Source organism: Sus scrofa, chromosome 8 (assembly GCF_054392235.1).
Source record: "Sus scrofa isolate SSC_HxYL_T2T_F1_AM1 chromosome 8, Sscrofa_HxYL_maternal_Yorkshire_Landrace_v2.0, whole genome shotgun sequence".
NCBI lineage: Eukaryota > Metazoa > Chordata > Mammalia > Artiodactyla > Suidae > Sus > Sus scrofa.
The window spans coordinates 344088-359710 of NC_139390.1; the positions used below are offsets into that span (position 1 = coordinate 344088).

General features: G+C 61.2%; 1 protein-coding gene and 2 long non-coding RNA genes across 6 annotated transcripts in view; 1 reads left to right on the forward strand and 2 right to left on the reverse strand.

Moving 5' to 3' along the window:
* Window positions 1-6604, reverse strand: part of DGKQ (diacylglycerol kinase theta) — an 11778-nt gene extending 5174 nt beyond the window's left edge. For 2 of the 4 annotated variants that reach the window (XM_021100839.2, XM_021100838.2), the window contains exons 1-14: window positions 6193-6604; window positions 4258-4337; window positions 3435-3534; window positions 2929-3014; window positions 2715-2840; window positions 2209-2362; window positions 2054-2125; window positions 1857-1957; window positions 1519-1754; window positions 1338-1428; window positions 1184-1238; window positions 994-1055; window positions 524-674; window positions 111-149 (exon numbers count right to left, since the gene is read on the reverse strand). In XM_021100839.2, coding sequence (XP_020956498.1) covers window positions 111-149; window positions 524-674; window positions 994-1055; window positions 1184-1238; window positions 1338-1428; window positions 1519-1754; window positions 1857-1957; window positions 2054-2125; window positions 2209-2362; window positions 2715-2840; window positions 2929-3014; window positions 3435-3534; window positions 4258-4337; window positions 6193-6466 — 1627 coding nt within the window. In that variant the 5' untranslated portion in view covers window positions 6467-6604. Of the gene's footprint in view, window positions 1-110; window positions 150-523; window positions 675-993; window positions 1056-1183; window positions 1239-1337; window positions 1429-1518; window positions 1755-1856; window positions 2126-2208; window positions 2363-2714; window positions 2841-2928; window positions 3015-3434; window positions 3535-4257; window positions 4338-6103 lie in introns of all 4 variants that reach the window. The other 2 variants (XM_021100840.2, XM_084971156.1) reach the window with 2 other exon arrangements.
* Window positions 6605-6755: 151 nt separating this feature from the next.
* On the forward strand, window positions 6756-8344 carry LOC110262028 (uncharacterized). Its single transcript, XR_002346508.2, has 2 exons — window positions 6756-6942; window positions 8109-8344. It is a non-coding gene; the product is annotated as an uncharacterized LOC110262028 (long non-coding RNA).
* Window positions 8345-10318: 1974 nt separating this feature from the next.
* On the reverse strand, window positions 10319-14979 carry LOC102158901 (uncharacterized). The gene is made up of 3 exons (XR_014812014.1): window positions 14376-14979; window positions 12025-13668; window positions 10319-11592 (listed from the first exon to the last, which is right to left on the reverse strand). It is a non-coding gene; the product is annotated as an uncharacterized LOC102158901 (long non-coding RNA).
* Window positions 14980-15623: the final 644 nt, after the last annotated feature.

The following is a 15623-nucleotide window of genomic DNA, read 5'->3' on the forward strand; positions in this document are numbered from 1 at the left end:
CGTGAGCCAGAAAATGAAACACAAGTGTTGTGCCTGGCAGAAGTGAGAGGGCAGGGCTGCTCCAGGGAGCAACCCTGGCCAAACCTGACCCTCGCTCGGGAGTGGCTCACCTTGCGTGGAGTAGACGTGGCTGACAGACACCAGGCCAGCTGCAAAGAGGAGCTGCGGTCGGCCTCACGGGACCCACCCCGGGCCTCAGACCCCAGGCAGCCCCGTCCAGCCTCCCAGGCCAGCCTCCCTGCCCTGTGTTCACACCACCCAACAGAGGACCTCCCCCACGAAGTGTCCCCACCTCCAGGCACAGGTCACCCCCCCAGGGTCCAGAGCAGGAGGCTCAGAAACCCTTCAGAGGAGGTGATGGGGTCTGGGCCCCAGAGTGAGAAGAGAGACCCGCTGGCAGGAACCCGCTCAGCACAGGCTCAACAGCGACCGGGGGAAGTGCGGGAGCAGGAGCCCACCTTGGCACCGCACCCCCGCCCCACCCCTGTGGCCCAGAGTGCCAGACCAGCCCAGGCAGCCGCACCTTTGCTGGCCACAGCCTCGTCCAGCAGACTGCTGTACTCCTGGAGGGACAGGCCAGGAGGCAGACCACCCACGAAGAGAGAGACACGTGGGGCCACCGCTCTGTTCTCAGCCACGTAGAACCTCGTCTGGCCCATCTGCCGCAGGGACGTCTGTGCGGAGGCGACACTGAACAGAGCACTAAAGGGAGGGGCTCCAGGCCCCTCCACCCTCCCTGTCCATAGGAGCCGAAGGGGAGACTCCCCAGGCTGGACCCCACCAAGACGGAAGAGGAGTGGAAGGCCGTACAGGCTTCCTTCGTTGGAACAAGGCCTCCCCACCTCCCCTCAGGGAATGGGCACTGCTGGCCAAGATGCTCAGCTGCCCACCAGGATGGACGTGGTGTCCTAAGGGCAGACCCTCTCTCTACGAGGTAGAGGCCATGGCCAAAGGCCAGCAGCTCCCCAGGGGCCAGTGCCCACATCCACTGACCTGCCGGATATCATGAAGCCGGTCAAGCAAGGGCTCTTCAGCCGCCAGCACCGTGCGCTGGACTGTGGGGTGGAGAGACACCAGCCGTTAGCACCAGGCACTGTGGCCACCTCCAAAAACAGATGTCCTGGGGCCACAGGGCCCCTGGGGCAGAGCTGATGAGCGCATTGGCTGCAGGCGGCCCACTCACCTTGCCGGCTGCCCATGAGCGCCTCCACCAGCTGGAAGCTCTCGGGCCCCTCGTCCTGTGGGGTGAAGTTCTCCGTGTGAGGCCTGGACAAGCCCCCCACTCCCAAGGACCCACCTAGGGCCGCCACACCAGGCAGGGTGGGTCCAGCACACACCTGGCAGCCAAGCAGCGGAAGAACCTCCTGCACCACGGTCCGGGCAGTGCTCTGGGGGGTCACGCGGATGGACACGTAGGCCACGCCCACCCTGCAGGGGACAAGCTCAGGTGCCGGGCTCCGATGGTCGGCCCCCACGCCCACCCCTCCCGCCGCGGATCCTGCTGGGCCTGGGTCTCACTTGAGCCAGGCAGGGTAGATCTTCAGAACCTCCTGGGTGCGGGGCCGAGCACGAATGATCCAGGCCTCAGCACCATCTCGGGCCCCTGGGCCTCTGCTGCCCTCCTCTTCCACCGTCCCGCCACTCCAGAACCTCCCTAGGGCCCCGAGGTCGCCAGCCTGTGCAGGCTGGGGGAGTGCCTGCAGCTGGAAGTGCTGAGGATCCTCCGTGATGTAATAGGCCCGCAGCGCGGCCTCCTGCAGAGAGGGGAGCGAGCGGACGCGCCAGGAGCCAGGTCACGCTGGGTCCCTGCGGCCCCCCAGGAACAGGCCTGCGAAGCTGCGTGCGCCCCCTCTTACCAGCACCTCCTGGTTCCTGGCCTGTCGGGGGACAGTGATGGCACGAGAATGGTTTCGCAGCACGGAGTCGTTGCCATCAAATATCTTCAGGGTCTGCTTGCCTGGCCACAGGGAAGGGGGTGCAGATCCGTGGAGTGGGGGACAGGATGGGGTAAGGGGATGGGAGGGGGTACTGGGCCCAGCTAAGGGGCACTTACTGGACTCTGGCACCACCAACTCTCTCCCTGGGCCGGCGGGGGCGCTCGCGTCCACGCTGTCTTCTCCCTCACCTGTGGGACCATCAGAGCTGGACTCAATCTATCGAAGCCCAGCCACCCACCACAGGGACCCGCTCCCTGCTGCCCGCGCTCACCCGGCTCCGGGGTCGCACTCTCCGAGATACGAAAGCAGTGCATCTTGCTGAAGTTGCGGGATAGTAGGCGCACGCACGCTGGGGGCAGGACCATGGTGCGCAGGCGCCCGAAAGTGCACTCAGGGGCGAGAGCCGTAGAGCAGACGGAGTGGGCCTGGGGCCAGGGTGGGGAAAGGAGGAGCAGGGGCTCGAGCCTGGGGCCCTTGAGCAGAAGAGGGCCTGGGTCCAAGCCAGCGGTGAGTGACCGCCCAGTCTCCCACGCTGAGTGTGCACAGCGGGTGGCCCTACAACCCCCCTCACCCCGTCCTGATTCTCCGCTGTACAACCGAACCCCACCCAAAAGCCGGAAAAGAACGCGATGCAAACGAGCTCGGATAGAGGAGAGGTGCCCCCAAGTTTCCCCAGGACCCTCTCACCCTGCTGTGCCCATGGGCCTCGCAGCCAGCCTCGACCCCCGCCTCTGCCCTGCCCCACCTGGACACCGCCCCCCTCCGGCCCCGCCCCACCTGGACGCCGCACCACTCGCAGCGCAAGCCGGCCAGCACGTCGGATGAACCGCAGGTCTTCCGGCAGACCTCGCAGCGTGCGCCCGAGGGCAGGTTCCCCTCCCGCCAGTGGTGGAGATGCAAGTCCTGCGGAGAGGGCGGTCAGCGGGCTCGGCCGGCCCCGCCCCTCCACTGCCCTCCCACCTGGCCCAGGCGGCCGGGCCGGCAAACTCACGTGGTCCCGGTACCCGTCCCGGTGGCACTGGCGGCAGTCGCTGCAGGCGAAGGGCACACAGTCGAGGTGAACGTGCAGCTCACACACTGGGGGGCGGGCAGGGTTAGGGGCCTCTCGCCGCCCCACCCGGACCCTGCCAGACCCCTTGTCGCAGGCCTCTCTGTACCACCCGGGGCCCTCCCCTCCCTTGGCCACCCTTTCTTTAACCATTTTGGGCCCAACATGCGGGGCAGGAGCAGCCCCCCACCCCTCAGCGGGGTGGGAACCAGCATTTCCACATCTCCGCCAGACTGGCCCACCTCAACACCAGCCTCTGAACCCGCCATCCGGGGAACCTGCCTCCCTGCTGTGCCTCTAGAATCCACAAATTCTCCTGCCCCCACCCCAGATCGCAGGGAGGGCTGGGCCACCCTGGGCAGCAAAGACCTGGTCCCTGTTGGGCGCGGGGGGGTGGGGAGTGGGGCAGGGCTCAGACCCCAGAGGACCAGGCAGGCTCCTGGTAGTACCTTCACAGCGAAGCCCAGGCGCCTCCAGGCCCTTTCGGCACACCCCGCAAAACTTGCGCTTGTAGAGCCCCCGGGGCCCGAAGCAGTGGGCCACCGGGACCTGGAAGGAGCAGAGCGCTGCCTTAGCCTGGGGCCCATGGCCTAGCACCCTCACCCCTGGATGCCCGGTCCCCAAGCCCCACCTCCTCTCTGTCCCAGCCCTGGCCACCTGCCTGGCCGCTATACACCCCTAAGTCCTCTCGAGCGCTATTAATACCATGTAGTGCCTCAAAGCCCCTCCACGCTCCCAAGGGGTTCTGCTGGGGACTGGCCAGCACATGGACCTCCCCATTCCCCGTGCAAGGCCAACTCAAGGCTGTCCCAGGCCGTGATCTCAGATGGCCCCTTCTGCAGCTCAGGCCCCAGCTGGTCCTGCCCAGGCCCGATACGGCCAAGGTTGCGTGGGGCTGACCCCAGGCCTGTTCCCCTTTGTGATACATGTGGCGCCACGTGGATGAAGTACAGGTGGAGGGAGGCCCACCAACAGGCAGCAGGGGCAGTGCTGGTACCGGGACCCCGGGAGAAGACAGGGTCAGAACCACGGGGAAGTGAGGCCCAGCTGCTCTGCTGGGAGGGGCGCAGAGGCAGAGGCGCACTCTGCACTCAAGGACCCAGACCAGCTCAAGCGAGTACTCCACGGCCACCCCATCCAACCCACCGTCCTGACTCCCAGCCCAGCTCCTGCCTGCCCCGCCCCTGCCAGCCCAGCCCCTGCCACAGAGCCGGCCTTCCTCAACCCTCTGCACCTGCACCCACAGATGAGTCGCCCACGCTCTATACGCACGTGGACAAGGCTGGGCGCCACGCTGGCGCAGGGCGTCCTCACGTGCTTCAGGCACTTCTCATGGGACATGAAGTTGCAGGCTATGGGAATGAGAGCCCGTGAGTTAGCCCGGTCCTGCCCAGGAATCAAGAGACCCCAGGGCTTGGCACACGGAAGGGAGGCTGCAGACAGTGGGGCCTCCGAGGGCCATGGTGGGGGGCGGGCAGCATTCGATGACAGGGGAGAGAGCCATCTCGGTGGGCCCACTCTCCCAGACCTGCTGGGAGCGCTTCGTGCCTGTGGTGACTCACTGAAGGGCCCCCAGGCCCATCCCATTGTATGTGGGATTCACCTCTTTATCCTAACCCTAACCCTGGTCTCAGGGCTAGAGAGAGGGCACAGTGGCAGCCTGCTCCCCTGGCCCACCCCCAAGAGCCCCTGGGGGCGCTGCCATCCTGGACGATGGTGTGTTCTGGTGTCCTGAGAGTGGCCCCTGTCCCCGCCCCACCACCCCTCCCCTGACACGCGCACAGGCCCAGCTCTTTGCAGTCGCTGTGAGGGGTAGGCGGGCAGGCAGTTGGCCAGCTCCCGTATCTCTACCTACCCCCCAGACCGGATTCTCCGGAGACACACTCCCTCACTCTTCACAAATGCACACACCCGAATCTCCATCCCACACACAAGGGGCCTGCCCAGCCCAGAGCCAGTCTGTGACAGACCAGGAGCGCACCCACCAGGCAAGCAGGGCAGCCGGCCCAGTGAGGGTGGCACCTGCCCCCGGCCCAGAGGCTCCGAAGGCGGGGCAGCAAGGGGGCATCCGTACCCATACGGAGGAGGCCTGGAGAAGGGTACACAGTCCCTGTCAGCTCCCCTCCAGCCACTCGGACTGGCTCTGCCGCCATGGACGGCAGCAGCTGCGGGCACACGGCACCCGGCTTCCTCCTCTGGCCCCCAGAGATAGGCCTTGCTCCCCACCATATATCCTGGGTGCTCCCTGGAAAGGGAGGGGGCTCTTCCTCCCACAGCCTTGTCAGGCCCTCTGCCTGCTGAGGTCACCAGCTCATCCTCCAGAGTTGGGGAGAAAGTCGGCACAGCACGCAGGGAAGGTCTCCACATCACCCCTTTCCCTCCTACAAGCTTCCTCGCCCCTCAGACCCAGCGCCCACCTGCAGGTCATATCCTACTCTTGAGGGGAGCCTGCCACTTCCCCAGGCAGAAGGCATCCTGTGAAAGGGGCCCAGCCTCCTCTACCCAGACCCAGCCAATCCTCCTCTGCCAACCCTGGGCTGAGTGGTCCCTCTGTCCCCAGAGCCAAAGGCCTGTCTCTGCAAGCAGGGCAGGGACACCTTGCCCCATCCCCCGCAGAGAGGAGCAGGGCTAGAAGAGCCAGCCCTGGAAGCACGCATGTCAACTGCCCAGGAGCCAGAGGAGGGAGGGCCTCCTTGCCCAGCCAGGCTGGCTTGGCGGCTGGGTGGGAGCTGTCGGGGCACGTCACACTCAGGGTGGCAGGGGCACGTCACACTCAGGGTGGCAGGCCCGGCCCGGCTCTCTGAGAGTCTGAGCTGGGCAGCGCCAGCACTCGGCAGCGTGCACTCAGGGGAGAAGAGCCAGCACCAGACCCCGGGAGCCAGTGGCCCAGGGCCTGGACACGCTATTGTCCCTTGCACCTGCTCAGGGCTGGCTGGCCTCAAGCCCCAGTCCCTGCACCTGCCCTTCCCCGGCTGGATCCCAACCCACATGAAGAAGCCCAGGGAGCAGTTCTTTCCGCCATCGTGGGGAAGCGGCAGCAGCCACTCGACGGCCCCCCAGAACCCCGGAGGAACCGGTCCTCATCACCTCCACGGGGAGGTCTGGGCCTGGCACACACCTGCCCGGGGGGCAAGGGGCCCTGTCCTGGGGAGGCCATTGCTGGAAGTCCAGAGGTCAGAGGTCAGCGGTGGGGTCGCGGGCGCTCACCGTCACACAGGATGCCGGCCAGCCCCCAGATGAAATCGGAGCAGAGGTGGCAGAAGGTGGGCTTGGTGAGCGTCACCTTCCTGAAGATGTGACCCAGCGCGGCGGGGCCTGGGGGCCTGGCGCCCGCCCGCTCCGGCCCCGACCCTGGCCCGGACCCCGGCCCCGATCGCGAGCGGCTTCCGGCGCCCAGCTCCGGACTGGAGGTCGGACTGCCCAGGAGAGGGGAGCCGCCGCCAAGCCAGGCGCGGGCTCCGGGCTCGGCCGCCGCCGCCATTCCCGGCCAGGGCGGCCCGAGCCCCGGCGGGGGACGAGTGCGGGGGTCGCGCTGCGTGCAAAACGGGCCAGCGTCCCCAGTGGTCCCCGGCCGTCCGCGCCGGGCTTCCGACTGCGCCCGCCGCCACTGCGCAGGCGCGCGGTCTGGGGGCGGGGCCAGGGGCGGGGCCGGCCAGGGGTGGGGCCGCGGGCGGGGTTAGGGCCTGCAGGCCGGGGCGAGGCCAAGGGGGTGGGACCTGCGGAGTGGGGCGGGGGGTGGGCGGGGCCAGCCTGCGGAGCCGGGACCCAGCGGAGATCCGAGCCCGGTGGCCAGAAGAGGCGGGCCGGTAGCCGGGACCCGGTTCCTGGCACACGGCCTCCAGACAGCGACGCGAGATGTTTGCACCTGCGGTGACCTGGCCCGCGCCTGCGCAGACGGACGCCTCCCACGCGGCACCGGGATCACGCCCTTGGTTCGAGGCTGCGCGGGGCGACCTGGTGAGCGTGCAGCACTGCCCCAGGTCCCCAGAGTGGAGTCTGGAAGACCGGCTCTGCCCTCAGGGGGCCCCGGTCTGGAGTCAGAGGAGCGGGGAAGGGGCTAGGGTCTCAGGGTGGGCGTCCTAGGGTGAGGTCCGGAGAGGAGCCAGCCTGGGCTCCACTCTGGGCGTCCTTGGGCGGAGGCGGGCGACTGAGATAGTTCTGGGGCTGGACGGCCTGGCTCCCCGCGTGCTCCCCCCAGCCGCGTGTAAGCGGCTCCGTCTGCAGAGTCTTTGGACGCTGCCTGGCCGCGAGCACCCTCAGGCGCCAGGTCCCTGTCCTGACGGGGCTCTGGGCCAGCAATGGCCTGGGGCTGCCCGGCTTGTTGGAGGATCGTTCCTTGCAGGAGGAGCCCCCTCCCATCATCTCTTCCTCGGAAGCCGGAAGCCGGAGGGACTGGCATCCTTCCTGGCCGACCTCACGCGACCCTCCCCCAGGCCTCTCCCTCTGTGAAAGATCCGCCCCCACCGCACTCCCAGGGAATCCCAGCCCCTGAACCCCCCCCGCCCCGCGTTGTCTCCCGGGCGTGTCCACGCAGGTCACCCTGCCCCATCGCCTGCCATAGCTCCGGAGCCCCTGCGCCTGCGGGCCTCACGGTGGCTTGTAGTGCGCTGCGTGGCCGGCTTCGTGGTTCGAGGGGCATCCCCAGGCTCTTTGTAGGCTTCCCTGGAGCTCGCATCCACCCTGCGGGGTGAACAGGGGCTGCAGGGCCTGGAAGAGGAGAAAACCGGGGGAGATTGGTGTGGGGAGGGAGTAGTGAGGAAATGCCTACACGTGTGCTAGGTCTGCTGGGAGGGGCTGCTAGGGACCTGGCTGAAGACAAGAGCAAAGCCTGGAGCAAGGAAGGGGGACACAGAGTCAGCCCCCAATCCTGTTTGAGCACCAGCTATGCACCAGGGGCAGACAAACAGCAACAAGCTGAAAAATAAGCCCAGAAATGCCACTTGGTGCCCAGTGTGGATGGAAGGAGCCAGGACGAGCTGCAGGAGGACAAGCATCCACACGGGGGACGGAGTCCAAAGCCCTGAGGCAGAGTCCTGCGGCGAGGCCAGGCACCCTCCCTGGGGCTTCCAGGATGGTCCTACCTCCTGGGGCCGGAACTCACTGCCAGCCTCCTCTCCCCCCAGCCTGCCTCGTGGCTCCAGGAGAGTCCTGACCCCGAGGTCTCTATTGCAGACCACGCCTCTCCATTCACACTGTAGTAACTGCCTCTAAGGAAACCTCAGGCTTTATCTTTCTCCATTTGCAAGAAAATGGACTGTGGGAAAAACATCTTGGAAAGGAAACTCCACATCTGACCTTTACTGCAGACTTTCACTGTGTTTCGTATTCACTAAAATGGCAAAGATACTTCATCGCACCATCCCATGACCCGTTTTTGTTGTTTTTGTCTGTCATTCATGGCATGTGAAGTTCTCAGGCTTAGGGGCCAAATCGGAGTCACAGCAATGCCAGATCCAAGCTGAGTCTTCGACCTACAACCTAGCTCACAGCAACGCCCCATCCTTAAGCCACTGAGTGAGGCTAGAGATCGAACCTCAGTCCTCATAGATACTAGTTGGGTTCATAACCTGCTGAGCCACAATGGGAACTCCCTGAACTTCTTAGAATACCTTCCAAAATAACTAGCAGCTTCTAGAAGACACTTAACACTAAACCTCTGCTTGGGATGCACATCGAAATTCTGGACAGGCCCAGCAGATGCTCGTTTCTGTTGGTTCTAGATGCTGCAGTCTGAGTTCAGGGTGCCAGCATGTGGGTTCTCCTGAGGACACAGCCCTGTCCTGCAGATGCCACCTTCTGGCCCATGGTGGTTGTGGGAGTCCCAACCCCATGACCTCGTCCAACCCTAATTGCCCCCAAAGGCCCGCTTCCAAAGACCATCACAAGGGGGTAGAGTTTTGGCATATTCATCAGTGGGAGAGTCAATGCAGTTTAAGCCACCTAGCTGGTGGTGCTTTGTGGCAGGAACCCAGGCAAAGTGAGGTGCCCACAGATGCTTCGGGGCTGCCTGGAAGGCCGGGAAATGGCTGCTTCTGCCTTAATTGGGACTGGCTTCTTTCACCCAAGGTTTTGTCTTGAATTCCGCTGAGGGGGCATGTGAGTATCTGGCCCCCTGTGTGCTGCCGAGTGTCCCTTCTAGGGCAGTGGGCTTGGGTGCTGGTACCAGACTCGGGCTGTTCTGAAAAATGCTTGGGAATATTCCTGTCCAGGTGTTTGGACACCACGTGTGCCCAGGTCCACATGTCTGCTTAGCATTTGCTTCATTTGCTCCTGGCTCAAACAGCCTTCCAAAAGTGCGCAGAGAAATAAAAGTTGGCACTTCCACGGGCAACGCGGGAGACTTTCAGTTTCACAAGCTCAGCCTTTCCGGTGGGGCGCAGAGGTATTTGGGTGGCTTCGGCTTTTGCTGCGGCGGCAGCCCAGGAGGGAGCCCAGCATCCCGGGTCCTTCTGCCGTCTGCAGCTCTTCAAGTGAGGCTACGTCTGGTCCCTTTTCTATTGACTGTCTCTGTCTTGTTGATTTGAAACTGTTCTCTATATATTCTGGGGGTGGTTTTTTGTCGGGTACAGGCACTTATCAGTATTCTTTGTCACACTCTGTAAAGTCCCCTCGGCCTTGGACTCCCTGACCAGCCAGCCTGAAACTCAGGGCTGCTCCCCGCCAGCCCGGGTCACCCCACTTCACCAGCGGTCAGCCTGGTTCCCTGTGCGCTTCCGTTTGAAGGGGGCTTATTGAACAGACGTGGCTGACTCAGGAGCCCAGGCCCAGGCAGCAGCACCATCACTCGGCCTGGACAAAGCTCGCCCAGCACCCAGTCGGCTCCGTCGGGCATCCCAGGCTCCTGCACTCAGAGCTCCGGGCGGAAGGAGCCCTGGGCTGGGGGCCCTGAAGCAGCAAGTCACCCACTGAGCCCCAAAGGCAAAAATGTGGCACCAAACAGGTGGAAGAGGACTTGCCCCCGGATGAGCTGGAGCAGGAAAGCGGGGGACACCAAGGGGACCCCGAGGGTGCAAAGGCAGGCTCTGCGAATATCGGGCAGACTGTGTCTGCCCCTTCACACCAGCAGCCCAGCGCCAGCTCAGTGGGGGCTCTTGGAGCGTGGGCTGTATTTCCCTTCTGGGGAGGGCCTTTAAATCCTTGAGCTGTGAAGACACCCTTGTCTGAGAAGACGGCTGTCTGCCTTTCCCACGGGCGCCTCCCAGCTGCCAGCCTGTGTGGCAGTGGTCGTGTCCACTCGGCTGATACATGACCAGGTAAGGGTGAGACTGGGCCCGCTCAGGTGTGGGGCGGCCTGAAGTGGATGGGGCTCTCTTTAAGAAACAGTGAACAATTATTTCGATAAAATTGGGAGCACCTTTATTCTGAAGGAGAGAAAAACATCACAACAAATTAAACATTAAGACATTGGCAAAGGAGGAGTTCCCGCTGTGGTACAGTGGGTTAAGGATCTGGCGTTGCCACAAGTATGGCATAGGGCTCAGCTGTGGCTCAGATTTGATTTGATACCTGGCCTGGGAATTTCCATATGCTGTGAGTGCAACCAAAAAAAAAAAAAAAAAAAAAAGACATGTAAGGATAATTTGATCCACTTGCTGTACAGTGGGAAAATAAAATATATATATAAAAAAAAAATGACACTCACGAAAAAAGGAGTTCCCTTGGGGTGCAGGTGGTTAAGAACTCAGCATTGTCACTGCTGTGATGCGGGTTCCGCCCCTGGCCCAAGAAGGTCTGCATGCTTCAGGTGTGGCCAAAGGAAAAAAAAAGTCAAGGCCATTATCACAACGGCAGAGAACCTTGTCATGTTTCTTCACATATGAGCTGGGAGGTTTCAGGGTGGCACAGTTTTCTTGTGCCACAACCAATCTGAAATACCCTCCTGATCTGTCCAAACTTCTTACGTTGTGTCCTCGTCACATTGGCTGGTAGGCCTGCATTCTCTTGTTGATGTCAGCATTTCCTGCTACATCAGCGGCTGTTTAACCATTTTCCAAAAGTCGGGTGACTCACTCCTTCCTCCGGGTTAATTGCTTCAGGGTTCCTGGAAGCCGTTTTCTGCACCAGCGTGTCCTTTGTGAAGGTCGCTAAGCTAGCAACTGGGAGGGACACACGTGTACCCCAGTGACCCCCAACCAGTGTTCCCACGACCAAACTTCCCCTTGGCCAGACCCCAAAAGTGCCCCCCCGGCGCCCCACCAGCAAGAGGGGAAGTGTGGCGGGGGACCCGACCGTGTGGGAGCCCCTGTGGTCACTTTGTCTTCATTCAGCAGGTTTTATCAAAACTTGTGAGCACATGAGTGAGGCCCACTGAGAACACAGGCCACTGAGTCCCTGCAGTGCCTCTGTCCGTCTTTGCCCTGGGCCCCGCTGTCCCCACTGCTCTGGCATCACAGCCCCAGTCTCGGCCAGCAGGAGCCCCTGGGTGTGTTCAGGGTGTGGGCAGGACCACGGTCCCTCCAGCTGCTAGAGCCGCATTCCCGGCGTTCCTGGGCACCTGGCCCCTTCCTTCCTCATCAAAGGCAGCAGCATTGCATCTTTGTTCGAAAGTTTGTGCCCAGGATTTGTTTTCATCAGACACGGTGAGGTGACAGGACCGAGACAAACTGCCTTTGAAGGAAGAATTGAGACAAACTGCCTTTGAAGAGAAGGGGCCACCACGGAGGCAGGCCCATGGCCGCAGCACAGGTTTGGGTTCCAGGTAGAAGCAGGAACCAAGAGAACAGGGCCCAGAGCCTTTCCTGGGGGTTTTGCAGGAAGGAGCGGCGGGGGCAGCTTCGGTACTGGAGTGACATGGGGCCGGACCAATGGAGGGGCTTGGGCAGGCCTGCACTCTGGGGGCAGCCCCTGGCTGTCCAGCACCCCGCCCTGGATGCTGAGACTGGACTGAGGGGCTGGCTGGGGTGTGGACTCTGGGCCAGTTCACTGGGGGAGGCTCAGCCTTGGAAGGGGCCCCAAAGGCCTGAGCCCCAAGGACACAGAAAATAAGCAAATGTAGCCAACAGAGTCAGACAGATGGGGGAGGGAGGGGACCATTCTCACCTGCTTAGAGACACGGGCCAGATTTCAGAGACGAAAAAGGGCAGAAAGACGGATGGTCTGGCCAGCAGAGCCCCTGGTCCTCTCGCCAGCCGGATCCAGAGACAAAAAGCCCAACAGAAAAATAAATGAGGCAGGAGAAAAGGAAAAAACCACTCTAAGGGCACGGAGGAGAGAAAATGCAGCCCAATCCTGTGTTCTTTAACCTGGGAAAGTCAAGGGTCCCTCGTGGTCGGAATCCACAGCCCTGCAGCTCTGGCCCCACCATTAGGGCCCCCACACCCAAATGCTAAGACTGCTGAAATTATGGACTCAACCCAACCAACTACCAAAGCATTTTGCTCAATCTGTGCCCTGCCCTAGCCTCTCGGCTGCAGTTGCCACCAGCCCAAGGGACACGCTTGCCTCCTCTCCAAGCTTCCCTCAGCCCCCCGCAGCCAGCCTTTCTCACAAGGAGATCCACCTGACACACCGGGCTGACATCTTTTAGTCCTTGTTGGCTTCTGGTGGCCGCACACTCTTCCCCCAGACCCTTGGCCACCCGGGGAACCCCTTGGGTCCGCCCGAGCAATAGCGGTAGGACTTCGTGGACTGTGCAAGCAGCACTGGGGTCAGTGCAGTGCTGAGGCTTCCTGCCCCTCAGCCCCGACAACGGTCAGACCCAGAGGTCCACACACAGGGCCCAACTCCACGCAGCTGTCTTAGCAGTGGGTGCCTTGAACAAGCGGCCCATTTTCACGTGGATCATACACTGGCCAGCCATCACCAAAAAATTCCTCCCTTTGGAGTGAAGAACTCTGGGAATCTCTTATTCCACAGACACCCCGACTACACCTTTTAATCACCTGTCTCCACATGCACTAAGGCCAGGATGTGGGGCCTGGCCAGGACCTGCTCATTCCCTTTGGACTTTCAGACACACATGTCACTTTTCAAGGCACGATCCGTGAGGGCTCCCAGAGGGCCAGTCCCCCGGAGACATACTGGCCTCCTCAAGCATCCCGTTCCCAATTCCAGCCCAGAAAGTGGACCCCTGCATGGGTCTCTATCTTGTCCCAGGCCTCAATCTCTTTTAATTCAAGGCCCTTGGCTAGCCCACCCCTCACACCAACTTTACAGCCATTCCCTTTGCCCTTTCCTACATTACAGGGGATGAGTCCGGCCTCTGCAATAAAGACCCATCACTGGAGTTCCTGTCGTGGCACAGTGGTTAATGAATCCGACTAGGAACCATGAGGTTGCAGGTTCGGTCCCTGGCCTTGTTCAGTGGGTTAAAGATCCGGCGTTGTGATGAACTGTGGTGTAGGTCACAGACGCGGCTCGGATCCCATGTTGCTGTGGCTCTGGCATAGGCTGGTGGCTACAGCTCCAATTAGACCCCTAGCCTGGGAACCTCCATATGCCACGGGAGCGGCCCTAGAAAAGGCAAAAAGACAAGGCATATGTATATATGCTCCTTCCCTTCTCCACCTCCCCATGCAGTCCTGCCTCTTGCTCCTTGGATCTGTGTCCATCTGTCTAACCACAGCCGATTAAAACAAGCCCTCAGTACAAATTTTTGAACAATCTTCAGGCGTACCTGTCTAGGCACAGCAGAAACAAATCTGACTAGGAACCATGAGGTTGTGGGTTCTGTCCCTGGCCTCACTCAGTGGGTTAAGGATCCGGCGTTGCCATGAGCTGTGGTGTAGGTCGCAGATGTGGCTCGGGTCTGGTGTTGCTATGGCTGTGGTGTAGGCTGGCAGCGGTAGCTCTGATTTGACCCCTAGCCTGGGAACCTCCATACGCTGCGGGTGCGGCCCTAAAATGACAAAAGACCAAAAAAAATTTAAAACAAACAAACAAACCCAGAACTGTCTCCAGATCAATTTCTCTCTTCTGAAGTCACCACGTGGCCTCTTTCGTGTCAAATCTCCCTCTGCCTCCCGCTTACGAGGATATTGTGATGACACTCAGGGCCCCTTCAGGTAATCCGGGATAATCGCCCTATCTCAAGACTCTGAACTTAATCAAAGCTGCAAAGTCCCTTTGCCGTGTAAGCTCACGCTAATAGGCTGTGGGTGTGGCCGGGCCAGCCCGGCACACACTCTGTTCCCCTCGAACTCCTGTGGGCGTCTCCTGCGTTTTATGGTGGTGGCGGTGGTGGTTGTTTTTGTCTTCTCAGGCCCGCACCAGGGGCATATGGAAGTTCTCAAGCTAAGGGTCAAGTTGGAGCTGCACCTGCTGGCCTGCACTATGGCCACAGCAGTGCCAGATCCGAACCAAGTCTGCCACCTACACCACAGCTCACGGCAACGCCAGATCCTTAACCCACTGAGTGAGACCAGGGATCGAACCTATGTCCTCATGAATGCCAGTCAGCTTTGTTTCCACCGAGCCACGACGGGAACTCCTTCTCCTGCGTTTTAGACTCTGGGTATATTTCAAGCCCCACAAGACATTTTTATTGTCGCGTTCTGTGTCACTCTCCATTAGATTATAGACAACAGACCCTTCTGCTGTGTTCCATCAGTCCTGCTCCTCTGGGCCGTGGGATCATGGTTCGGAAAGGACACAGCTGACCTTTCCCATTAAGGAGGGTCAGTGGGGACACACACTCCCAGAGCCAGTCTCTCTGAATCGTCTTTTTTTGACCTCCGTTTTCAAAGTATACCTTTTGCTGGGTTGAGATGTCTCGGCTGCCAAGGTCCGCCTGCGGTTCTTTCCTCGTCGGCTGTTCCAGCTGCTTCTGCTGGAACGTCAGTGGTCTTTCTTGCTATTTCATGCTCTGAGGGTAACAGGTCCTTTCCCCTCTGGCTGCTCTGACGGTTTTGCTCTGGCTTTGGTTTCAACATCTCGCAAGAACACAGCTGGGCTCCTGTCTCTGTACTTTTCCTCTGGCTACACAGCATGTCTTCATTCCACGGCTGGATGTCACCCATCACTTTTTTTTTTTCTTTTGTCTTTTTAGGGTGGCACCTGTGGCATATGGAGGTTCCCAAGCTAAGGGTCCAATTGGAGCTGTAGCCACTGGCCTACACCACAGCCATGGCAATGCCAGATCCTTAACCCACCAAGCAAGGCCAGGGACTGAACCCGCAACCTCATGGTTCCTAGTCAGATTTGTTAACCACTGCGCCACACCGGGAACTCCACCCATCATTTTTAGAAGATGATCAGCTTCTCTCTCTTCAGTCTAAGGGACTAGGAACATGGGCTGGCTTTGGGGGTGAGTCCTGCTGTCCAGCGGAGGGGAGGGAGGAGGGTATGGGGACAGAGGGAGGCTGGTCCCCGCGTCCTGCAATGTCGGCCTGGTGGAGGGCGTGTTGCTGTAGGGTTCCTGTAGTATATGCGTGCGACTTAAAGCTTACCCATTCACAGTGCTGAGCCCCAGTTCCCCCAGCGGCCAGGCGGGGCTGCCAGCTGTCCATCTAGGTGTCCACTTGGCTTCTCAAAGGCAGCTCAGTCCCCTGAGCACCCCTGTTGCTTTACAGCGGCCCCACTCTCAGAAGACAGCACACCACCCCGCTGCTCCAGCCAAAGTCCTTGCAGTCACCAGTCCACCTTCCAAACGCGCCCCACGTCTGACCACCTCTCCCCGCCCTGCAACCACCGCAGGTCTC